Genomic DNA, 25879 nt, shown 5'->3' with positions numbered 1-25879 from the left:
ATTGCATGTTCATAACATAGCTACTTAAAGCCAGTAAATAAATATGCATGAGAGGTGTTTCTTATTGGTTGAGTTTTCCTTTTATTATGGGGTTTTAACCTACAGGATTAAATTATTTTTGCCCTTTTTGCACATGTTCACAGCTTTCTGAGGGAAAATCACTTTGGTTTTGGAAATAAATAATTAATACTCTTCTGATAATTTTAGCCACCATTGCTTTTCATTTTCTCCTTAGATGCAGGTTTTGCTCCCGTCCTCTGTCCCTCATCTCAACTTGTCAGATAGCCGAAAACTGAACCAGACTTGATACTGTAGGAAGTCATGACAAAGGTTGAAAACATTCTAATCCCTCCAAATAATAATACCGGAAGTGATTTGCACTAAATTGAAATAAATATACTGGTTTTGGTAAAAGGGTTGGCCGGCACAACAGTGTGCCAGTGTGAGGTGAAGATAGGCAGATCTTATAACCACTCTACACAGAGCTCTTGCAGACTCAAATCTAAGAAGCATTATTTTCCTGTACGCAGCCAGACATGTAGTTTTTTTCAGGCTCTCCCTATGAGAACAACTGTCTGAAACTTCTTTAACAAGTCTGAAACGTGGCAGGTTTATGCACTACAAATATCCCCGAAGCAAAATTTTCTGAAGCTCTGTCCAAGCCCTATTTTCTATAAAGCGTCTTGACTTTCCAGTTCTACGTCTGTCCTGTAGCCCTTTGGAAAACTTCAAACCTTCCTTACACCCTGTAAGTACCTGTGACAATAGGCACATTAAAAGAAGAACTCCAAACTGATTAATTTTGTTTAGCAGTGTCTTCCTCGGCACGGTTCTCACCGTCAGGTGGTGAAAGCAGTTGCTACGCGTCTCGGGGGGCTGTGGAGAAGGCTCTGTATGCCATAGACCGAGATGCCTCCTGGTCCTCTTGCTCTGCCGCACTCTTCAGGCAGAGTCGGGATCTGCCACTGGCATTCTGACCCCAGCACTGCATCCAGGGCAATACTCTCCCTGGAAACCGCGTTTCTAGTTTACTCGAAAAAGTAAACCACAAAGACAGGGTGACATCCGCAAACGCCCCTCTAATCTTACCAAAACTATCTTTCTCCAGTTAAACAACGACACTAGCTGAGCAGCGCCTCCGGGACCCTTTCCTCAGGAGTGCTCTCTGAAGTTCACACAGGCCACTTATGCCCCAAAGCCCCAAAGGTATTAATCTCTTTTTGTTTGTTTGTTTGTGTGTATGTTTATGGGGGGTTGTCCGTCTCTTATTAATTCACCATGTTTCAATAGGTCCGTAGTTACATTTCAGTCTTTCTTACCACAGCCGAATCCCCTACATTGGGGTCACACTGCATCTGGAGGAGGGGTGGGTTTTTTAGCGGGTTTATTTGGGTGGGTGGGTTTTGTTTTGTTTTGATGGTCTTTGCGTGTGCGTGTGCTCTCTCTCTTTAGGTATACGAGTAGAAAAGTAAGTAGGCCTAATGTGAGAAAAAAAGATTTTGGACCAAGGTGCTGAATTCAAGCAGTTCAAGGTTTGTCAGGGCAGGTGGCCAGGAAGCCAGTGGGCGAGAATAACAAGACAATCCTTAATGCAGAGTAGCTGAGACTGGAAATGGCAGGAAGCAGTGGTTTTATGCTCTGAAAAAAAAAGATATTAACTTAGAGAATTTCTGTCCGTTTTGGTAGCTATATGCTCTTCTATCTAGAAATAATAGCTAGAAATTAGCAACGATACTGCTGCAGAATTTCACCTTGTATACAAATTTAGTTTACTTATGTGGCAACTCTAGTCTTACTTTGGAATAAATAGCTCCCCTCATCCCCCCACCGCGATTCACATTGCCTGTGAAGGACCACAGAACCCCCTGCTGTCAGCATGCCTGCACGGGGGCTGTGCAGCAAACCTCAGCCAGCCGCGCAGCCACGGCTGGCACGGGTTGGGCAGCGACAGGTCATTGGCAACCTTGTGACAAGCGATATTATTGTCATCAGGTGGCTGAGTGCACTCTACTACTGCACCGAGTGATGCATATGATGAACAGGACTGTAATCCAGTAATTACACGCCCACATTTGCTTAACGTTAAACAGACAATTAATGTGTTGACTAACGAAATACTTGCGAGATCAGAGTTCAATTGCCCTGCTCCAGCTTTCCGTCTACAAAAATAAGAGTTTCTTTCACCTTCTCTCTGTATGGAGAGAGGCTCTTAGATACGGCAGCTGTCAATGTGTCCAACACAGTGCTCTGATCAGCCAAGGCTTCTCGCAAACTGCGGCTTTGTAATACTTTAAGTGTATGATTTTACCCTGAATTATTTACTCAGGAGGTCCATGGCATAAAGAGATTTCACCTAAGATATGAATCCTATCCCAGAGCAAATATTATGTAATTCCCCTTGTTCCTGCTGACTTCGCTTTACTGTGGATGTCACTAAATCTATCCTCGGTTTTGTACATTAGGCTAGGAAGAAAAACCTCAAAGCCCACACCTTTTGAAGAAAAAAAGAAAATCATTGCCATCAAGAATAAGCAGTTTCTATACTGTAAAATGACAGGTTATGAATGAGTTTGCGCCGGTTCAGAGAAAGGGTAAGTTATTTGTTTCCCTTGCCTGCTTTGAGAGTTGCAAAGCCACCCGGACCTCGCTGCTGTCGACGCTAACTCATGATCTGTTCGTATTCCGGGTTGCAGGATTTGCTGCTTGTGACGTTCCAAAGATGAAGATCCGGTGGCATTACATGCTTGTGTTATTTCAAAGACACTCTGTTTGTTTGTTTGTTTGAGGAGTGTGTGATTTGTTTGCCACCTCTCCTAATGTCCTTTCTCTGAACTGCTGAATTTCTATTTTTGGCCCTCGGAAGGCACTCGTACTCAGGGGAGCCTGCTGATGGTTATGACGATCGGTAGAGCTGCTTTAGGGGATAAGACCTATAAACTCATGTTGTCAGGTTGTTATGTGGCGTGAATGAACTGCGAGATGCAACTCACCTCGCTGCGCGATTCTGCTCGCCGGTCGGTGCTTTGACCCGGTCAGCTACCAATTGCCCCATTTCATGTCTGCTGAGTAAAACCTACGGCATACTCGGGAGACCGGCTGTCTCCTGTTCCAACATTCGGCACCCATCTCCACAGAGCGCTCTGGGCAGGGACAGCGGGCACCAGTTATCAGGTTAACCGGGTTGGTACGTGAGGCGCAGCCCGTGGGTGGATGTTCCACGGGGCAACCCGCCGCCGCTACCGCCCGCCCGGCAGCCTCCGGGCTGGAAAAGCCGCAGTGGCCTCTGTGTCCCGCTGCCAGCAGCAAGAACGGACAGTGCGGTGGCAGGCACAGAGAAGTGAAACAAGGGGAGGGGGCCGTCGCGCAAGCGGCCGAGAAGGGCAGCAGTGAGGCTCCAGGCTCCCAGACAGCCCACTAAAAAGCAATGAGGACTTGTAAGACAGGTCCAGTCGCCGCTGTCCTTGAGGATGTCAAAATTTTCTCAAAAATCCTACTCCAAGTTACAACAGGGAATTAGCTGTCTAGTTTTTGCACTGGGGAAATTTAAAATACCTATCCAAGGAATACAAGTGATCCTCTTTTTTTGTGTATGTGTATGTGTGCATGTTAAAAACCAGAGTAGAGTAGCTATTCTATATTGTGATGGGACAAGGGAAAATAGTTTTAAACTAAAAGAGGGTCCATTTAGATTAGCTAGAAGGAGGGAGTTTTTTACAATGAGGACAGGAACAGGTTGCCCAGAGAAGTTGTGGATGCCCCATCCTTGGAAGTGTTCGAGGCCAGGTTGGATGGGACTTTGAGCAACCTGGTCTAGTGCAAGGTGTCCCTGCATAAGGCAGGGGGGTTGGAACTAGATGATCTTTAAGGTCCCTTCCAATCCAAGCTAGTCTATTACTTCCTGCAGTGTTGAGCCTACAATATTTAGCTAATTTCTGTCTGAAGGGAATTATTTCAAATTTAGGCTGACATTGTTATCATTGTTTCCCGAGTATGTATTCTGTCCCCCGAACTTTTCCTAGCCTGCAGGCATTTACATTCACTTTTCCAGGTTACATACCTACGTAGAAGATGAAGGATTAATAACTTGCCTTAGTGCTGCTCCTTGTTAAGAACTAACACAGGATTATATAGTCTCGACTTCAAGCAAAACACAAATACAGAGGTACCGGGAAAGAAACTGTAAGATGACTTAAATAATTCCTATATGAGTAGCTGGAGAGAGGAGGCGGGTTCCCCGAGGGTTGTCCTGCCCCTGCTCCCGCTTGAGGGTTACCATAGTGCCTGGAGGGAGCCCAGCCCGGCCCGCCCCCCCCCCCACACCTGACGGAGATAGGCTGGCACGGAAAAGCGCGCCTTATAGAAGGCAAAATAAAGGGTGTTAATGACCGGCAAACTTAATTAATGAGGGCACGATTTATTAGTGTTTTTTTGGGGTTTTGTCTTTTTTTTTTTCACACCCTTTCTATTCAAATAAGATGTAATTTTATGTATCAAGGCATGGATACTTTCAGCTTGTACAATTACGCTGCACAAGAAAGTGCTCCAAAAAACACATCCCAGGTCATGCCAAGGTTGCAGGTCGCACGACTGCTCGTTTACGGGCAAACTTTGCATTCATCCTGCATGAAATACGGCACTATTTCATGCCATATAACATATCTTCCAAAGTACGTACAGAGAAATAGGGTTGACGGCACTATAAAAATACAATCGAGTCTTAGCTGAAATTGGAAGAATTATTACAGTTGATGAGAATGTCCCATTTATCAGGACCACTCTCACAATGATAGCAGTAGGACAGTAATAAAAATTATTTTTAAAAACTCTCCGACACCCTTATTTAGGGAAAACAAACAGCACTGTCTTCACAGCCTTTCTATATATTCCGATGAACTGAGAGTCGGCAGAATTTTGAACACGTCATGATTTAATGAAATCAACTTGCCAAGGAGGCAAAGCACAAAGAACGGAGGCAGCGACAGTGGCAGCCATATGGGAAGAAGCTTCTCCCTGTACGAGGTGCTGCACCGCCAAACCGGGAGCACGCATGCAAGCAAGCATCTCCGCGCGGTTCCCACGGGGCAGCTCCCACCTGCCCAGGTGCCGGGCCCCACCGAGCCAGAAGGAGCCCCAGGAGCCGCCCCGCAGCGCAGCGGGAGCCACCGCCGCCGTCCGGCTGCGCGCCCGCCCCCGCGGCCCCATTGGCCGCACCGCAGCTCAAATAGGGCCGGGCCGGGCGCCCGTCCCGACAGCAGCGAAAGGGGTCCGAGTGCCGAGTCCGTCCTGCGGCCCCGCCGGAGCTCTCGGCCTTGGCGGCGGCGGCGGCGACTGACGACGCGTCTCGGGCCGTCCCGCGATGAGCAGCCCCGATGCGGGCTACGCCAGCAGCGACGACCAGGCACAGGGGCGGTGCTCGCTGCCCATCATGATGCCGGCCATGTGCCCGTGGGCAGAGTCGCTGAGTCCGCTGGGCGAGGCGAAAGCGAAGGGCGAGGCGGCGCCGTCGGGGGCGACGGGCGGCCGGAGCAAGAGCGAGGCGCGGATCCGGCGCCCCATGAACGCCTTCATGGTGTGGGCGAAGGACGAGCGCAAGCGGCTGGCGCAGCAGAACCCGGACCTGCACAACGCCGAGCTCAGCAAGATGCTGGGTGAGCGCGGGCGGGCGGGCGGGAGCGCGGCCCCGTCGGGTGGATCCGCGCGAGAGAGGAGCCCGGGAGGACCTCGGGGCCCGGGCTGCGGGCAGGGAGCGGGGCGACCCGTGCGCTGTCGGGCCGGGGGTCCCGGTGCGGGGGAGATGCCGAAGTGGCGGGTCCGAGGGCGAGGAGCGGGCACCTGGGAGGAGTTCGAGATCCCGGCTGTGGGCGGGGGCGGCGGCGGAGGTGTCGGGGCCGGGCGCGGGGGCGCCCCGGTGGGCGGCTGGTCTGACGGTGTCGGTGGGTGCAGGTAAATCGTGGAAGGCGCTGTCGCTGTCGGAGAAGCGGCCGTTCGTGGAGGAGGCGGAGCGGCTGCGGGTGCAGCACATGCAGGACCACCCCAACTACAAGTACCGGCCGCGGCGGCGGAAGCAGGTGAAGCGCCTGAAGCGGGTGGAGAGCGGCTTCCTGCAGCACGGCCTGGCGGAGGCGGCGGCGGCGGCGGGGCCCGGGCTGGGCAGCGAGGGCGTCGGCGGCAGCGTCGGCGGCGGGATGTGCGTGGAGGGGCTGGGACTGCCCTACGCCGAGCAGGGCTACGGGGCGGCGGGCGCGGGCCACTACCGGGACTGTCCGCCGCTGGGCGCCGCGTTCGACGGCTACAGCCTGCCGACGCCGGACCCGTCGCCGCTGGACGCGGCGGAGAGCGAGGCGCCTTTCTTCGCGGCAGGGCTGCAGGAGGAGTGCGCGCTGGTGCCCTATGGCTACGGCCCGCCCCCGGTGGCCGCCGAGTACTCGGCGGCGGGCGAGAGCCCGTCGGGCGCGTCGCTGCGGCGGCACCTGGCAGCCGGCGAGGCGCTGGGGCCGGGCGGGTCGCTGCAGGGGCTGCTGGGCTGCCCGGCGCCGCTGCACGCGTACTACGGGCAGGCGTGTCAGCCGCCCGGCCCGGGGCGCGGCCCGCCGCCGCCGCTGCCGCCGGGGCCCGCGGGGCAGCCGTCCCCGCCGCCCGAGGCCGCGCCGTGCCGGGAGCAGCTGGAGCAGCTGCCGCCCGAGGAGCTGCTGGGCGAGGTGGACCGCACGGAGTTCGAGCAGTACCTGCGCTTTGCCTGCAAGCCCGAGCTGGGGCTGCCCTTCGCCGGCCACGACGCAGCCGGGCTGGCGGCGCCCGACGGCGCGGGTCCCATCTCCTCGGCCGTCTCAGACGCCAGCAGCGCCGTCTACTATTGTGGCTACCCCGACGTGTGAGGGACTGGCTGGGGCACGGCACGGACTGGCAGAGAGGTGCTCGGCCCCCTCTCCTATTTATGTAATTTATTTCATTTGTCTCGGGACAATTTTGCTAAGTCTGTCCGGGCGGTAATATACTACTATCCTGCAGGTTAATAGCATATTTCGGACTGTTTTTCGACTGGTGTGACAGAATGTTTACATCTTCTTTTTTCTCTGTTGCCTATGCCTAAGATTCGTTATTCGTGTGTTATCAGCTCTGTTACTCGTTTGCCCAGAAGACGTTTTTAGTAGTTTTCTTAACTATATCTTTTTTTTGTATTTCAGAAAAATAAATGAACGCGCAGCTGTTTCTGTCATTCTTCTTGGCCATGTGACCCTTGAGTGGGACTAATCTAAACCTAAATCTGTCATGCCCGAAGGCGGTGTGTAGCAAATGCAGATAGGATTTGGCTCATTCACCATGACAATGGCTCTAAAAAGGGTCTCCAGGACAAACGAGGTTTTTTCCCGGCTGTGGCTGTATTCACCTTACATAGCTGAATGGCTAGCTCTGTGCTGCTCTTTGTTTCTTGGAGTACAGAACATGTGACTGTACTTCTGTGATTTTTCTAGTTGATTTTTTTTTTTTCCCCTCTGGTTCCTTAGTGCCTGCCAACTGAACTTTCGTTCGTGCATTGGGGAAAAACTTCAGTCTTTACAACAAAATAAGCTAGGTATGGTTGAGATACTAATTTTAAAGGGTACCTGGAAATCCACTGGATTTGGATAGTTGTAGATGTGAAGGTGTTTTTCCTGTACCTAGTGATTTCTGTTAGAACCAAATGATTCACGAGTAGAATTGGAACTGTATTTATAAGTTATAATATTTTCTACCACTTACTTTCAAGTCTCTTCATACCATTTAGTGTTGTGGGGTTCAGGCTCAGGTTTATACTAGTGAGGAGAAAAATCTGCAGTCCAAACGGTCACCTCAGTTACTCTCACTCAACTGCCAGTATCAATTGGCCACTAAAAGCAGGAGGTTTTAGCATGTTCAGCTGTACTGCTCTGCTGTGACTTTTCTGCTGGTGTAAGAGTGCAACTACATCTTGTTCTTATCGTGACGCTATCAGGTAAGCATGAAGCTATCAACACCTCTGATGTCTCTTCGATTTGGAAGATGCTGACTGGAGTTAAAATATCAAATTCTCTACTATTACTGTAAGTTAATTTGCAAGTAACAGTTAAAAAGTAATATCAGTAACTTTTTTTTTAGTTAAGTGTACTTTATCTTGTATTAGACTATTAGATTACTAAACTGTGGGTGGAGAAATCTTGCAGTCATTCCATTTGCACAACTCATGCTTGGTTTTATAAAAATTATATGACAGTGACCATTTTCTAAGCACATTAGGTACACACAACGAACTGTATTTCCAGACAAATCTAGTAAAAACATACTTGATCAGATAATTGTTTATTAATTGAGAAAATGTAATTTTATTGAGGTCACAAGAAACCCTGATAATGTCCACTGCCATCAGTGACACTTTTTTGCAGCATATAAGTGTAATATTGAAAAAAACCCCACTTGAAGTCTTTGCTTCAGTGTTGTAACATCTTCTTTCCCTGCAACTTGACAGTGGGAAAAGTTTGAAGGCCAGTGTCAGTTTTCTGATATTAGGGGATTGGGTGCAAGGTGGGAAATAAGACTGCATGTATGTTAGTGTTTTAAAAACAAGAGGCACTTTAATATGGAAAGAAATATTGAGCCTGTTATAGTTACAGGCTAGTAGAAATTTCACAACACTGAAAACCCTGTAGTTGTTCGTATTGGATTGTTCCAGTTGTGGCTCCTAGGTGACCAACCTGGGGGAGGACCATTGCAGTAATCATACTCTTTCAGTTATGGACAGCTAAAACTGGCCACAAGGGGCTCTTGCTCATGAAATGGCAGAAATGTTATAAAAAATCCCTCAGAATAATAACAAACTAGGTACTTAACACTGATTAGGTGTTTCGGTATATTGAAATAATATTAATTTTATTTGTATTGGTTTTTTTCTTACATTGATTCACTACATGTCCTAAAACTCCTTTTTTTTCCCTCCCCTGTAATACAGTAGTATAGCCTAGTATGTAGCTGAGTTATAAAATTAAAAAAAAAAATCCTCCACTAAAAGAAAAGTAAGGAAGGGAAGTAAGCTTACTTTAGGAAATCCCAAGATATGGTTAAACAAATTCCAGAATTAAGGTTACCAGTGCAACTCTAATTAATCTATAATGAATAATATTATTATATCAGTATTAATTGTAAATTATATACACATTTTTCTATGGAACTCCAGTGCAGTTAGTCCATATGTTGCACAGAAATCATACATGAAGATTGAAACCAAAATGCTCCCTAATTATAGCACTTACAGCACCTTCCCAAGTCGAATTTCGCTTGCCTTCAAGTTGTGGTTATGAGAGCTCAATGCTTCTGCATATCATCCCAAACTGATTGCTCAGTGAAATGAAAGAGACTGGTGCAATGCAATCCAAAGGAAAAATGTTACTGCACAGAATCTTAGTTTTTACAGGATACAGCACAGAATCTTAGTTTTTACAGGATACAGCTCTTCAAAATATCATTAAATTGCCTTAACCTTGCGGTGACTCTTTTCCTGCCTCATTTGATCTCTGGTTGCTTCTACTCTTGCTGTTCACCTTCTAATACTAATTTCTACCTAGAACTTTGTCCATCAGCTGCATGAAATGAAACAGCAACTGAGGAAACCTCATCAAATAACGGCCTCTATTCTCCTCTGCTATGTGAACCTATATTTCAACCTGCCACAAGAGGAAGAAACAAACATTGACAGTCGATTTTTGAGGTAATAGTGCAGGACAGCAAAATGATGCTGGGACTCTAATTGGTTCAGTTCCCACTTTGAAAATAACAGCTGTTACTTTGCCTCTGTATTTTCTGTATCTTCTCTTTTGTTATAGTGTACTTCTACTGTACTCTGCCTAGTTTATGCTCCTTTTGTTGCTCACATAAACCTTTTCCCTTTGCTGTAACATGCTAACCACTCCCACCTGGTTTGTCTATTCTCTTTCCTTTGTCTGAAATTTATCTCTATTCTGTCACTTTCCTTCATGGCTTGACATTTTTTTTAATGCCTATTTGTTTCCTGTTTGAAGTTGCCCACTCTCTTTATCCTTACCTCTGCTCTTCAGTATCTCCTGATTCTGTTTCCTCTGCCCTCTTTCCCAATTCTGCCCTCTTTTCTACTCCTTGCAACCCTTCATCTTTAATTTTATTTTTTTCTCTCTTCCCGCTGTCGGTTCCTGCTGTTAGCCCATGAGGTAGCTCCATCTTTGAGCTGTTTCTCCTGACTTCCCACTTCATGTGTCATGATCCAGTGCTGCTCATGGTTTTTTTGAGTTTATAACTTCTATTTTAGAGTTTCAGCCATAAACCTGGGCAGCTTTTCATGGGGGACAATGGTAATCATACCTCTGACACTGAGGGAATGCCTATCCCAGCCTAAATCTTAGTATTACTGCAAAAAGGTCCTAAGATTGATTTCATATAATTGAAAGAACATATTTTCCCTACCCTTATTTTCAGAAATACCTGAAGAGTTTTAGCTGACACTTCTGTACTCTGCTAAAGCCAGTTATGTGGGATGAAAAACTGGTGGTCTAAAGCTATAGAAAGCTGACTTCATGTTCTTGAAATGGAAAATCTGAGATACCTTTAGTTGCAAGTTGCAGGCACCCGGACCACGTTCAAAATCATCTGAGTATAATACTCAAATGTATTTGGGCACTAAATTAGGAATGGGAACATCATTGGACTGATGTATTGATTAAAGGTTAAACCAAATATTTTTAAAACAATCCTATACAGGGATATTCTAATTTATCCCATATTCAAAGGCCACATTGATCATTTTCTGAGTTAAGTGAAAGGTGGTTAACAACTTCCATTATGTCCACTGGGTACCAAGCTGGTTTGTGTGGCTTCCTGGCTCCTTGGGTGGCTGGGACTTGCCTGTGCAGTGCCTGCTTCTACACTGGTGTCGAAGTGTGGGTGGTGCAGACTGAGGTGTTCCTCACTCTGATTCATTGTTTTCCTTGAGCTACTCCATGAGGATTTTATGGGCTGATTAAGTGGTGTACATGTCAATCTCTGGTGTGTCTTGTTTATCCTAACCACTCAGATTATCTGAGCGTGTTTCTGGGCCTTTAAAGGGACTGTGTTTTCTTCTGTCATAATAAATCAAGGGTCATCATACAGGCAAGGCCACCAGTCTGATAAGCTGGCAATCAGGGTGGGAACTTTCTTAAATATTTTGATCATACATATAAAATAACTTTATTAGATTTCATTACTTATTTTTTCAATTCCTTAGAGCTGTTCTGCAGAGACTGCATTGCTTTGATTAGTTTCCATGTTAATATAGTGGCAGCAATTATATTCCCTCTGCAGGTATTATTAAAGCTATTGATTTTCTCATTGAAAGTCTTTCTTAAATGAATAGGGATTTACAAACAAGAGGATTATATTAAGTATTATAGCAACCAATATCTTTATGGCTGTGTATGCAGTGATTACTACACTAATATAAATTAATTTTAAATTCTGGTTACAGATTGCAGTGTGAAATGCAAGAGGCTAAGATAGCTAGTGGAGCAGAAACAATTCAACTGTGGCAGTGTAGTCCTAAGTAATGTCCAGTTTATACTTTTTATCAAGTAAATTATGAATAAGCACTTCATCTTACCCCAATGATTTAAAAATGTATTTAATTAAGTGGGCACATGGTCCTGTGGAGACTGGGGATTTCTCACTGTGTGTCTTACTGTCCCAGTAATACGTTATAGAATACTCTTTTATATTTTGTACTTTTTTGAGATTAAATGGGGTTCTAAGGTGTCTGTCTTAGATTTAATTAAATCATGAATGTAACTTGTATGTATCTCTACGAATTGGAATTGTCACAGCTCTTAGAATATTAATAACATAAGTTTTGAACTTTTGAGGTAAAGAAACTGAAACACCCAAAGGTCATGACATATGTCACCTATCACAGATAAAACTGAAACACTAATAGTGATGTCATGAGTCCTTCAGAAAAAGAATCTCAGAATTAAGAGCTTGAGGAAAAATACAGAACATTTCTAAAGCATATGGAGAAATGCCATTTGAGATACCAGTAAATATCTGAAATGTAATGCAGTTTCCAGGAATTTCACAATTAAACAAATTACAAATTTGTTTCCAGCTGTTTTCATGCTTTCAGAAAGCTTGTTTTAGGGATGCTTTTCACCTATAGTGGGACAGTAACAAGCAAAATACAAATGTTTGAGTTGCTGAGGCTCTTTTTTTATGGCTATGTCCTCTTGTTACTAAATAATTCATCTTTATATCATAGCTGTATTGTGATACAAAGTAATCCCAGGTATCTGACACTGAAAAATGCTGAAGTAAGGCTTTAGAAACAAAGTTCTCCATCAATATAAATTTTTGCCATGTAGTTGTTTAAAGTAGGATTCCAACATCTTCTGGATTTTGATAAAGAGCAGTTCAGAGAAAATAATTTTTCCTCCTTTTCTTTATCAGACAGAAAACTCTATGGAATACTCCATGAAATGAGTTACCAGGGGAATATTGTTATTGTTCACATTGAGGGTGGCTGCTCCATTTACCCATAGAGAATATATTTAGGTACCAGCAAGTCTTGGGTTCTATCCAAGGCATTGTGGAATTACTTTATGGTGTCTAATTTACTTTAAAGCTTCTTGTTATTGCCATTTAGAAACAAAATTTATCCTGCACACATCCTGTTTAAAACAAAAATTTGTCCTCTGCTGAAGAAAGATAAAGAGTATTAGAGTATGTTTTTGTGGCTAAAGGTTGTGTTCAAATTAACTGGAAAGGTGAACCACTGTTTGTGAATTCATGGACCTGAATTGTTTGATACAATACAAATCCTGGTTTCAAATCCACAGATTAGTATTACTGGAGAACAGCTAAGGAAGAGTCAGATTATGTAGTCTTGATTTTTGTTTTATGCTTTTATTAATTTAATGAAAAGTATCACTTCTACAAGTTATTGTGAGCTAGACTACATGCATTTTCTTGATTACATGCATATTCTTTCTATATATTGATGTATGATAATTTTGCTTGTGCAAAATCAACAGTGAAGACAGTGAGTCATTTCCATGAGCAAGGTGAAGCAGATTTGTCATCAGAAGAATGCAATGTGTATGAATTTTTCGCATGTTTGAATTGGGTGTGATGATTGAAAGTGTAATATTGAAAAAATACTCACTACTACTGACATAAGAACCTTGAGTCACAACATCCTGGGCTTGCTCTAAAAAGAATGGGCTTAATTTACCAATGATTTGGAATTACAGGTTAAATCTGTAGAGAGGTTTATGCATGGAAAACTTGCTAGAATTTGTCAAGATACAAATGCTGTTGCTTCTGTTCTCAGACAGAATTATCGAAGTTATTTCACTACAAATATTATTAAAGAGCAGAATGAGAAGACCCTGTACAAACCTGAGGCAAAAAAAGAAGATCTATTTTGCTATTCCTGAAGAAATCAAAGTAATGTCTCTGGGAATAACCCGCTGTTTTGTACGTGCTCTTATATAGTCTGGAAATCCCCCGAGGAAATGTGAAAAATAACAAGGCTGTTATTTTGCTGCTGTAAATTTAAATGCCTGAAAAAGATCATCTCCTTCAACCATTTCTTAGCATCCTGCAAGGAGTCTCAGAGAGACAGGGGATGTTTCATCCATGAGAAGAGTCCGATTTCCAATTACAGCACCTAAAGCATGCTTTAGGTGCTAACTTCCCAGCGAGTGTAGCATCACCTGTACTCTGAATCACTACTGTGGGGGAGAGCTACCTCAATCAAGATGGGTTTGTTGTACTGAGTGGGTTGGCTAGGTAAGTAAGCTTAGGTAATCACTTGTTGTCTGTTCAGTATAATCTCTTCTGTAGTCATTTACAGTTTGTTCTGGTTGGAAGAGGCAGAAAACTAGGCTTTGTATTTCAAAATTTACAAAAAAATTCAGTTGTATTTAATGCCAGGTCAGACAATTTTCCAAAACAGCCTGTTACTTAGTGAAACACTTTCTTTAGAAACTTGAGAACCTTGACAAGATGGCAAGTAAAAGATCTAAATAAAATTTGCTTCAAGGATATCAAACTCAGAGCACCACTTCTAAGAAATGAAAACACTTGGTTTGACAATCCTGTGTCCTGTCTTGACCCTGAGTGACAAATCTGAGGTTACTACTTCATCTTTTTTCATGGTGACATACCCAGTAACACTGATCCAAGTTAAATTACTATTTTTTGGATTTATTCCAATTTTGCTCTGACAGTAGTGTTCACGGGGCTGTAACTGGAGTAACTTGACTGCCTCGGGTTTGTATCAGTACTAGGAGCTTTTTGTGGCTCATGGTGGACATGCAAATGCCTAACACTTCAAGTGGTCTGAGGGGTAGATTTCAGCCTATTGGTTACTAAATTGCCAGAGGAGCAGCTAAGTGCTGTTGAGGATTTGGGTCTATGCAACACTTACCTCTGGTGATAGTACCAGTGTAGCTAGAGACGGCAGCACCTTATAACTTTTCTGGAGTGAAAACTACTGTCACAAATTTGACTTCATGCTTCGCTCATCTTAAATGTGTGGAGCAGAATTCACAACTCATCTATTATATTTTTTCATAACAATAAAAAAATCAAATATGCACAATGCAGTCTGAATGACTGCTTTCCCTCGGCAAGCTTCATGCTGAGAATGTAGTTAGGTTGATGTGAACAGCCATGCTGCCTACCTTCAGGGGAAGTCTTGCCAGGGAACATGACCACTAGATGGCCAAGAAAGTATAAATAACACTCTACAACAATTTGTAGTAGCATACTCTGAATTTCTATAAATGAAGATTGATTTAGATTAGATTTTATGATTATGATTTATGATTAGATTTCTTTGAAAAAAAATTGTGATGGGTTGTATGTAATCTATGTTTAGAAGCAGAGAGTACTTTTAGGTAATTCTCAAGTTTTAGCAGAATTTGAAAAATCAGATGTAACAGATGCCTGAAACTTTATTTAGGGCTAAACTGGACATGAATATTCTTTCATTGCTAACAACCTTAAAATGCTTCTGCCAGTCAGGGTGAGGTATATAGATTGACTTGGAATACCAAAAGTAATTCAGAATGACTATTTATTGTTGTCAAAATATATGATCTGTGAATAGTTCAGTCAATATGGACTTACTGCTGTAGAGAAGCTGCCTGCAGCAGTAACAGAACTTAGCATGTTCAGGCTTGTTCTGTTGCCTGACAACCTTGACATAATTGTGCTATTTCCTCTATTTGTGTAACAGTCCCTGGCTACAACACACAAGATTGTTCACTTGGACAAGATTTTTCATTTTATTGTTCCCAAATGGCCTTCATATGATTTGCTGTGCACACATGACTGGTGTATTGCAGAAATAACTACCCAAATCCTAAACTTCAACAGGACAGTTAACTTCCCCTCATTATCCAGAATCCATTTGTTTATTATATTTTATTTTGAATTTATGCTAATAACATAGCTTTTGACTTTACACTGCTAAGAATTTATTTTACATATGAGAACTATTGGCCGCTTCTAGTCTCCTTTGGTTGTGATCAGCCAATGGCAAGTGTGGCTGGAAGTTCACATAAGATTAGAATTTTCCCTGAAATGAAATAGTAGAAATTCACAGGATTCCTTCTTCAGTGTAATCTACACTGTTTCCCACCTCTGCAACCTGGAAACCAAGCAGTCTCCTCTTCCTTAGGGAAAGATTTGTTTTCTTCATTGCTGTGTTTCCTGTATTACTCACTTTGCCATTCAATACCTTCAGAACATGTTGCCAGCTGCACTTGGTAGTGACAAATGCGTTCATTTTGCTTTTAAACAAGTTTAGTGCTCATCACTGTAACTGTGGTGCTGCCATTACGAACACTGCTTTTTGGGTTAAAGTCTGAAGCATGATGTGGATGATCTGTAAGAATAATATATATATTTCATAATAAATGAAATTCGATGTTATTAGATAACATTTTTAGCATTCCAGGTTTTTTTCTGTCAATGTGAATGTTTTTGAATTTTACTGATGTTAAAGATCTGAAAGAAAAGCCAACAGACTTTTCTTATGATCTCCTATCACACATAAAATTGTATTCCTGTTTCATAGAGAGAAGTTTAACAAATGGCCTTTATAAGCGAATATGTGTTGTGTTATGCACTAGTCTTTTCAGATGCTTTTTCAGACTTTCTGTTGATTTTTATTTGTAGTTTAGAGAATCTTCTGTAAAGATTATAACTGCATCTCAAAACAGGAGCAGAATTTTTAAATATTTTAAATATTTTTAAAATAGCTAGGTGGCAGTAAGATTGCCTTTAGCTTTGAATTGACATTACCAATAAGGCCATAGCATATACCTGTCTTTTGGAAGTTTGTAATCATTCTGGTGTGCTATGTTCTCATCTGCAGCCTGAGAAATATTCTCTCAAGGTTTACAATATATTTTAATTGATGGATTCTGTGACCCAAATACCTTCCAAATAATGTTATACATCTCTAAACTTGAGGGTCTGACACCATTTGAGATGTCCTAGAGGTATTCAAGATGATAACAGAAGGCTGGCAGATATCACATAGGACCTGTTGAAGACCTTCATCCTTGTGGAGCACCATGTTGGCCGGAGTATGCAATTGGTCATGCAACATATGTAGCTCCTTCTGGAGCTAAATTTGTCATAGATCTGAAGTGTTCCTTGGTTAAAACCTGGGAGTGAATGTCAGTGTCTGAGCTAGATAAAGCTCAATTTCTCATGTTACCTCTTCATTTGTCTCAAGTGTTATGTGAAATTACCCCAGTTTGTAGATTTCCTGGAAACACTCCAAGCTTCCTTTTATGCCAAGTGATGAATAACAATAAGTGTTGTGATGTCTTGTATAAACAAACCATCTAAACTAGACTTTTCATGCTTCCTAAATTAGAACTAGAGTAATATCCAGGAATTACAGATATTTTCCAGTATCTGTAACCTCCATGAGTTCTCATGACTTACTTTAAAGCAAGAGAAACTAACTGATTTCCAAAGTTTGCCCCTGTTATCCTTGATAACAGGAAGGCAAACAGTGTCAGTTTTAACCATGAGTATCTCAGCCTGGAAAGCTCCTTTGTCAAACAAGTTTTCCCTCCTCTTACAGCAGGAGCAAGGAGACCATCCTCTGAAACATTGCACTGTTATTATAGCATCTTAAATACAAAGCACTGAGGAAAGACAAGTAATGGAAAAAAATAACAGTAGTCAAGAACTGAGAAGAGAAATGATCCAAGAGGGAAGGTAATTAGACAATTAGATATATCTGCATTAGGCCTTTAAATCAGTAGTTTTTTATTGCTAGGTTTAGTTAAAATTTTCAAAAGTGGTTGTTATACAATCTCCAATTTTCTAAAAATAATGGTTTTGGAACTGGTGGAAACCAATGATGGAAAAATCTAAAATCTGAGGTAACTCAGTGAGAATAAACATGGCATTTTGTTTCACAACCCAGGAACAAAAAAGGACAAACCTAGTGGTTTTCTCAAAGGAAAGCCTGACCTGTAAGGTTGCAAATCATTTGACCTAATGTTGATAATCAGAAAGATATTAAACCAAACGATTATCATTACAAGCAGTGAGAGGATAGAGAAACTAAAAGAAAACAAACAGATTTTTCAGGAACAAATTTTGTCAATTCAGCATGATTTCCTGTTTTAGCAGGAAACTATATATAGCTTGACAATAGTAAAACTTGTAATGTTGTTATATGTTACTTTTTCTCAAATTGAGGAGATGTGGTCCAGGTTAAATCACAATTAAGAATAGTTATCAGTGTCTTCACCTATAAACGGAAAAGTTCTTTCAGATGGCATCCTTATACAGATCCATTTCTTTACTTTTTACTTTTAATAATGGGTCAGATACATAGACTCTACTTATAAAAATTTTCGATTTTGTTAACCTGGGTAGGGCTGCAAACATTATAAATGATAAAATTAGAAGCTAAAATTGTCCTGGTAATTTGGAGAAATAGCCTGATATCAACAAGAAGAAATTCAATTAAGGAAAGCACAAATATAAATAAAAGAATAACTGACTTTATGCATGCTGTTAAAAAAGAGAAGGGAGAGAATCTTAAGGCAACAGTGGCATGTGAACCAAGCCACTTATCCAACAGAAAACTTTGGTTATGAATGATAAAGTCAGAACAGCTTGAATAGTTGCTGTTCCTCAGTGGGGAATTACTGCAGCTCAGCTGAGACATAACAACTGACTGCAGTTACATTCCCAGTCCCCTGCGGTGTAAAATAAAATACATTACCTTAATCTCTTTCTTTTTTCATCACATTCCTAATGATCTGAGTCAACAAAGCAGCTGTGCAAAAAAGCAAAAGTCATCTTGGCAAGCATGAAGAAGAACATGTGTCACATCCAAGAGTTAATTGTTTCACTATAAGAAGTAGCTATGAGATCTCAGATGAGTACTGCATCTATGTTTGTACATCACACTTGGAAGAAAGAGATAAGCTAAGGGTGGGGACAGAGATTTGAAAACATGATATGTGAGTAGAGAGTGATGGCTCAATTTCTGCTCACAAATGAAAGGATGGTGATCAGCTGTTCTCTTTGGTCATAAGACAAAATTATTTATCTCAACTTATTTTCCCCCTAACATAAATAAAATACCATTAGTGTTTTCAATGTAAATGGAATTGTTCTAGATGTAAGCAGTTGCTTTCACAATATAAGGTATGGTAAATGTGATCAAATAATATTTCAGAGATTGTCATGACATGCATTTTGGTATTTTTCTTTGTCGACAAAATTGCATATTCTCAAAATGTGTTAACAGGATACGCTATGACAGTAGGGCTGTTCCCTTGCTTCTTGAGTTGGATCTCAGCTTTTAGGGAATGATGGAACAGACTGCAGGAAAAGAATGGAACTAGGTGCAACAACTAGATACCACAGGGAGAGTTCCTATCTGTTGGCTCCTCAGGGCATTCCTCTCACCTAGCTGTACAGTAAATGACTGCAGCACCTCTCTTTTTACTTCCTCCTGTAAATTAATCACAGGTACTCAGCCCCCTTAGACATCTTCCCCATTTCATCCATCAGTAACCTCACATACTCTTCCCCATCCTGAGAACATCTGTGCAGGAGCAGGCACCTACTCTTGGCAGTGGTAGAGAATGTACTGTGTCATTCATGAGACGATGTGGATTTTGTGGAAATTAGTTTATTAAATAGTTCACATAGGATTTCACAGGGAGCACCACATGCTGCTGAATAGCCATTCATCAGTTCCAGCATACATACTCTGTATGACTCCATGTTATAACTTGTAGGAATATTTTCATATTAATATTTTCATTAACATGAAGAGTCATGTGTGCAGGGCCACATCTTGTCCTTAGAGTGTACCGGAACTCACTAATCGCTGTAATATGTGGTCAGAAAGTTAGTAATCTACTGCATGGTTGTTTCTGCAAATTTAAAGTGAAATTTTTCTAAAGCAAAAATCAGACTCTGAATTTATATTTGATGTCTTACAGCATGGGAAATTGTCAGAACAAAATTGTCTTGGATTTTGTATTTTTACTCATATGACATGACTAATTGTTTTAAGATTATCAGTCTCCTGTAGGGAGTTCCTTAATAGCAAAGTGCTAGCTGTTGAACAGAGAAGGGCATGTCCTTATAATCATAGAATCATTTAGCTGGAAAAGATCTTTTATATCGAGACCAACCATTAACCCAGCACTGCCAGGTCCGCCACTAAACCATGTCCCTGAGTGCCACATCTAAACATCTTTTAAATACCTCTACATATGGTGACTCAACCTGGGCAACCTGATCCAATGCTTGACAACTCCTTCTGTGGAGAATTTTTTCCTAATATCCAGTTCAAATCTCCTCTGGCACAACTTGAGACTGTGTCCTCTTGTCTTGTCACTTGTCACCTGAGAGATCAACCCCTACCTGGCTACAACCTCCTTTCAGGTAGTTGTAGAGAGCAATAAGGTCTCCCCTGAGGCTCCTTTTATCCAGGCAAAACCACCTCAGTTCCCTCAGCCGCTCCTCATAAGATTTGTGCTCCAGACCCTTCACCAGCTCCACTGCCCTTCTCTGGACAAGCTTCAGCACCTCAGTGTCTTTCTTCTTGTGAGGGGCCCAAAACTGAACACAGGATTCGAGGTGCGGCCTCAGGAGTGCCAGATGTAGGAGTACTGCAGTAGCAGTTCTTTTTCAAGAAAAATGATAAGTGAATTGCAGTGAAAAATATCATAGACCTAGAACTCTTTTCTACTGCTGATAAAGCCTGCTCATTGTGGATGCTTTTCTTGACTTTACCCCCATGTATCTGTGAATTTTTTCATAGTCATACCTTCTGAATAGGTTGAGAAACAGAGATGACATGGTAAGTCATTCAATTTAATATCTATTAGAGCCAGAGACACTGACCTTGTCTGATGCACTCTAGCCATGAATCATAATTATTGCTGCGTTGTTGAATGTTCAGGCAGCAATCAGGGGAAATGAAATGGCTGTGTATTATTTTGTGACATGAGAAATGAATTATGGAAAAGCTGGTCTTGGACTGTGTAAACTCTTCTCAAGTCTTCAAGCTAATTGTATTGCCATGAACATGGTTAATCCTAAAAACACACACACACTTGATAACCTACATGCACCTCAGACTAGGAAAGAGGATCTGACTTATTTGGTGAGAAAATAGAAGAAAATGTTATTGGCTTGCCTCAAGGTTTACTGTTTTTTTTCACAACTGAAAGCTTTGTAATTGTTGATTTTAAGCTTTCACATGGCCAGGTTATCATGTTATGCTCCTAGTTGCCAATTTTAACTTAAACACATTGCAGTAGGGAGCAAATCTCTAAGTCAAACACAGTAGTTGAATCATATTAGAAAAAAACCAACAATAGAAACAACGAATTGACATAGACAATCACAAAGGAATATTTAAGTCTTCAGGCAATGTAAGTTAGGAGTAAATTTTCTTAAGAGTAATCCAAACATTTCAGATTGGATTAATTTAGTTGTTCTCATCATAAATACATTTGTACAAAAGCTAATATTATAATGTAAGTTTTACTTAATGCAGATTTCTTTAGCTGGAAACTTGACTTTATAATACTTGACCACTTCTTTCATTTACAAAATAAAAATATTTTCTGATTTTTTTCTTAATTGTTTTATTAAAAATAACCCCCAGCATTAAACTTTTCTGAAAATTACATTTTGAATTTTTTTTCATAATTCATGAATAACAGACTTCTTGATATTTCCTATTACAAAGATTCAACCTTCAGGTTAAAGCTTATTAATAAGAAACCTGAAAATAAAGTTCCTATTAATTTTAAAATACTCTAAGCTGCATTTATGGCATATATATGTAGAAATGATTTTGTTTGATTTGTGTTGCTCAAAAAATGAGAAAGACATACTTGGACTCTTCAAAGTAAGACATTAAATTGGCACAAATAGGCTAACAATTGCCAGTCAGTTTTGAAAACTTTGGTTTTTGTGTAACTGTTCTCACGTGGACATACACATCACTACAACAGCTTATCTTTAAAGACCTTTATAATGCTTATGGAAGTAAGATGCTGAATTTAACGAAGTCAGTGTTGTATTGTTTGAAATACAGTAAATGCAAATGCTCGTCTTGTAGTATACCTTCATTTATTTTCTTTTATCTGTACAGCCAACTTTCTGTAATGTTTTTCATTTGCAGAGTGGCCACCTATGGTGGCTGTTTATCCCAATGTGTATGCCCATGGGTAGGCAGCTTCGTCTGTAATCCAAACAGAAATTTTCATTTAAACAAACCCAAGTCTGCTGATCCTATCTCAGCAGGTGTAAATTAAGAAACTTGTGAAATTGATGATAGCTTAGGGGCTTGCAAACTCCAGAGCTAAAATACTCGGCAAAATTGCATTAGGAGACTATTCTAATTAACAAAGGACAAGCTAATCCAGAATAAGAGTGCAATTGCTGACAAATATATTTATCTGGTTTAGAAACATGTTCCAAGGTAACATATAAAATAGCATGCCCTGAATACAGTAAATAGAAAATCTATAATCAATGTAGGATCTTAGTAGAACTGTTACCTTAAACAAGGGATGAGGAGGTTTGTGCAGAAAATGAGTAGGGCCAGTGGGAGGGGGGACAATCAAAAAGCCTATTAGTTTGGCATGGATGGATCAAATATCATGGTTCTCAGGTTTCTAAAATTTGTCTTCCATCTCTGCCAGACATAGTATTCTTGTATTCATAGACCTCCCAGGTTAAAATCAGAAGTTAAGTTAGTGTTGAACAACTCTTAAGAAGATACATTTTCACAATGCTGCAGCATTTTTTAAATAGATATATAAATTAAATTCGTGTTACTAGCAAAGGTCAAAAATGGAAAGTTAAATAAAGTAATCCTTCTACAAATAAAATATACTTTGTGAGAAGTTAACAAGTGGGATGGTGCAGAAAAATGCAGAAGGGAAAACCATTTTCTTTTTGGTCCATTCTTGATATCTTGTCTCTGTACATGCAAATTTTGGCAGATTTTGGGACTGAGGGCTATAAACCATAAAATGCTGAAGTCAGTCTAGGTATGTTTATCTTACATGTCTGGGAAGACAGAAAAATTGCCAGGGACAGAAAGCCAGGAATTTTCTCAAAATGTACATCCTATCTTGCTTTTCTGTGCTTTGTCTGCAGTGTGTATCCTTTTTGGTAAAATAGTTTATATGTTGTAGATAATAAATGGAAATGCTGTAATGCAGATGAACAGTTATTTTGTGTAGTGGCAATTATTTTTACTGACACGCATACTTCCATCCCATTTGCAGACATACATATAAACATAGACATTTATATTTTCTTTCTGTGTTTTGCAAGCCCCTTCCCCAAATACTAGACTGGTGTCTGTCTTTAATAACAGTATAAAACAGTGTTATTGTGTTCAAAATGGGATTTTTTTCAGTAAGTTAACTACTCTGGGTTGTATCTTTAGCGGGATCTTTGTCTTTGCATTCAGCACAGTTGTTAAGCAAGTCTGAGCCTTCTGCTTTACTGTAAAGCACTGTATACAGTAGGAATTTTTCTGAAGACTTGCTAACTGAGGCCTTCAAAGTCAAATTGTGTGCCCAAATAAAGACCTTCAATACAATGGAAGGCTGATGTGAAAGAGAAGGAGCAATGTGCTGTTGGAGCATATTTGGGTGCTCCATACTGTTCTGTTGCATTGTGGGGAAACCCTGTCTCCCAGTTGAGCTGGTGTTTGAGGCTATGGGTGATGTAGATTTGCAAGTATTGAGCTGGGTACCTCATGCGTCATTTTAGGTCCAAAGTAGGACTTGCTGCTGCCCCACATCTTTTTGTTGGGAGCAAGAGGAGGTTTCCACTGCATAATTTGCATGATACTTACATTGGACTTTGTGGGCCTCAGTGGAAACCCTGTTCCTGATTACTGCCTAAATGATCTAGCTCATGGAGTTAAGTACAGTCGTGGCACAAGTGGTCTAATGTCACCCATTTCTCTCTGCTGCTGTTCTTGACTCAAGATCATTCCTTCAGACTTAGGTCCCACATCAACAAGCTATTTTGTATGCACAAGGAGAAACAGTGCTTTATCTTCAGAATCACCTGGTCTTGTCAGGATATAAGTGTGGTACTACATGCCCTGTGTCTCCTGCCTCCTGGAGACTGCTGATGTGCTATGGAAAGGGATGAGTTAAAGACCTCCAGTTTATGGCTGCTTTGGTGACAATTCTGCCATGCCATGAATTTGCATTGAGTTAGATAGAAAATAAAAAATGAGTAGTTTTTAATGATGAAAAAGTGGTACTGCATAGAATAATAATTTCATTCAATTACGTTATTAGTAATAACAAAATGAGGTGGGATTGACATCACCTGCTGACTGGGTAAATATGGTTTTTAAAAGCACATTGTAAACATGGAAACACATGTGGGTGTTTGCAGGGCTGGGGTGGAAGGGGGAAGCCTGAACAAATCCAGATTCTTCATTTCCTGGCATAACTTCTTGTGAAAAGATCTGTGGGAAACAAGGAATTTGCTACCCATCTTTACCCAGGTGGAAGAACTGTTTCTGAAGAAAGTTTTTCTGCTCAATGTTTGCCTATTCTGCTACAGAACTGGGGGTTTTTTTAGTGCTAATAAAACACGGTACAGTGAGGACACATTCAGATTCCCTTCAATTTAATTTAGCACAAAATGCTGAAAAAGTTTAGGTTTCAGGCTGCTGCTGGGCCACCTGTCTTAGTTTCCTAGCCTTCTGGCCTCTGTCTGCCCTGTAGATGACAGATTAGCTGTGAACATCCTCTATAAAAGGAAATAGTGTTCTATAAAATTCACACCAGGGTTTCCAATTTAGTATCAGAGTCAGGACATCCTAAAATAAAATTTGTTTCAAAAATAGGCTGGGGGGGGGTTGTCAGGGTTAAAAGCAAACAATCTACTGATGTCAGTTTGTTCTGTGAGAAAACTTGCATGGAAAAGGGGTTTAGTGTCTTGTTCAGGTGCAGTAGCTTTTTGCTGATGGGGAGTAAAGCAAAGCAAAACAATAATAGCATGTTCCGTGAATCGAGTGTGATAAAGAAGAGTTCCTATATAGCAAAACAGGAAGTTTAAAAAAGGCCAAACAATTGATCTTTGAGGACAGGAACGATATTTATATTTTAACCTTTTTGTTTTGGCTTTAATTTAGATTTTGCAAAGTGATGCAAATGATTACAAATAAATAGTGTTTTAGTTCATTCAATGCACACATGTTCATACATATGTGAATGAACATGATATGAAAATATTTTAGATATTTAATTTTCTTTCTGCAAATGAAATGCTGAGAGTTTTAGCTGCTTGAGGTGTGTGAATCAGGATGTTTATTTGCTTACACTACTCGTTATCTTCCTAATATTTTTTTTTCTCTGAGTCATACTGTAAAACTTTTATCTAAGCTTTCCCAAGAATTTTATTCTAAGGACTTTTTTTCCCTTCCATTATTAAAATTTATTGCTTGGAAGTATTATTTTCCAGATACCAGCTATAGTTGAGAATGGTGTTTTTTTTGGAAGTCTATGCAAAAACAATTAACTGTCTGACATTGTTAGTAGTCTTTGGATAAAATTGAACTGTACCTTGACAGACAGCTTATCCAGGCATTTGCATCCTGAATCCATTTATTTTTACATTATTATTACCATTTGTCTATTTTAATAAAATAGGACAGCTTTATGTAATTCATAATTAGATGAATCTGATGCTGTTAATATAATTATAATTTTAAAACTGTGTCCGGTAGTGAAAATGACAGTAACATATAGTTGATTAATATGTGATGTAATATATTAGTACATCAATTTAAAAATAGATATTGCTTCAATATTCAACATTCAAAATAAACCTAGAGTCTTTGATATTGGAAAAAATGGGTTTAACCAACAGGTAAGTACTGACACTTTTAAAATTTATCTTTTCTCTTCTGAATATTTGGCTTAAGCTTTCTGCCACTGGATCTTGTTATATCTTTTCTACTAGCTTGAAAAATGTTGTAGTGCCACTGTTCTCCATCTGGGTACTTAAAGAACATGATCAAATCATTGCTTTAGCTTTTCTCTGTTAAGCTGAAAAGATTGAGTCTCTGAGTCCTGCACCATCAAACCTCTGAATCACTCCAGTACACATTTTTGATGTCATTTTAGTTGATCAATGTTCTTTATAATACATAGGCTTGAAAACAGGTTATGCTTTGTTTAAAAAGAAGATATAGCACTGCCAAACACAGAGATAATGGAACTACTGTGATCTTATTTGCTGCTCTTGCTTCATATTCCTCTTTTTAAACATGCCAGAATCACAGAATCCTCAAAGACTCCATGTT

The 25879-nt window shown here is 41.0% G+C and overlaps 1 protein-coding gene across 2 annotated transcripts; it reads left to right on the top strand.

Annotated features, from left to right (window-relative positions):
* Positions 1-5356: 5356 nt before the first annotated feature.
* Positions 5357-24991, top strand: LOC116790351 (transcription factor SOX-17-like). Of its 2 annotated transcripts, XR_004358325.1 has the most exons (5): positions 5357-5648; positions 5944-7140; positions 11705-11710; positions 23190-23198; positions 24981-24991. XR_004358325.1 is itself a non-coding variant. In XM_032695223.1 (2 exons), the coding sequence occupies exons 1-2, from the start codon at positions 5357-5359 to the stop codon at positions 6873-6875; spliced, it is 1224 nt and encodes a 407-aa protein (XP_032551114.1). In that variant the 3' UTR covers positions 6876-7214. The 2 variants fall into 2 exon arrangements, 1 of the variants encoding a protein (XP_032551114.1); XM_032695223.1 differs by lacking the exons at positions 11705-11710; positions 23190-23198; positions 24981-24991 and having other exon boundaries at positions 5944-7214.
* Positions 24992-25879: the final 888 nt, after the last annotated feature.

The sequence above is a fragment of the Chiroxiphia lanceolata genome, chromosome 1, assembly GCF_009829145.1.
Source record: "Chiroxiphia lanceolata isolate bChiLan1 chromosome 1, bChiLan1.pri, whole genome shotgun sequence".
In the NCBI taxonomy this organism is placed as follows: domain Eukaryota; kingdom Metazoa; phylum Chordata; class Aves; order Passeriformes; family Pipridae; genus Chiroxiphia; species Chiroxiphia lanceolata.
This window is presented reverse-complemented; position numbering and strand designations above follow the sequence as displayed.

What these genes read in the sequence shown, in the direction of transcription:
- LOC116790351 (XM_032695223.1), top strand. Translation starts at nt 5,357, where the DNA reads ATGAGCAGCCCCGATGCGGGCTACGCCAGCAGCGACGACCAGGCACAG. An exon ending in CGAGCTCAGCAAGATGCTGG is followed by an intron (nt 5,649 to 5,943) that starts GTGAGCGCGGGC and finishes CGGTGGGTGCAG; the next exon opens with GTAAATCGTGGAAGGCGCTG.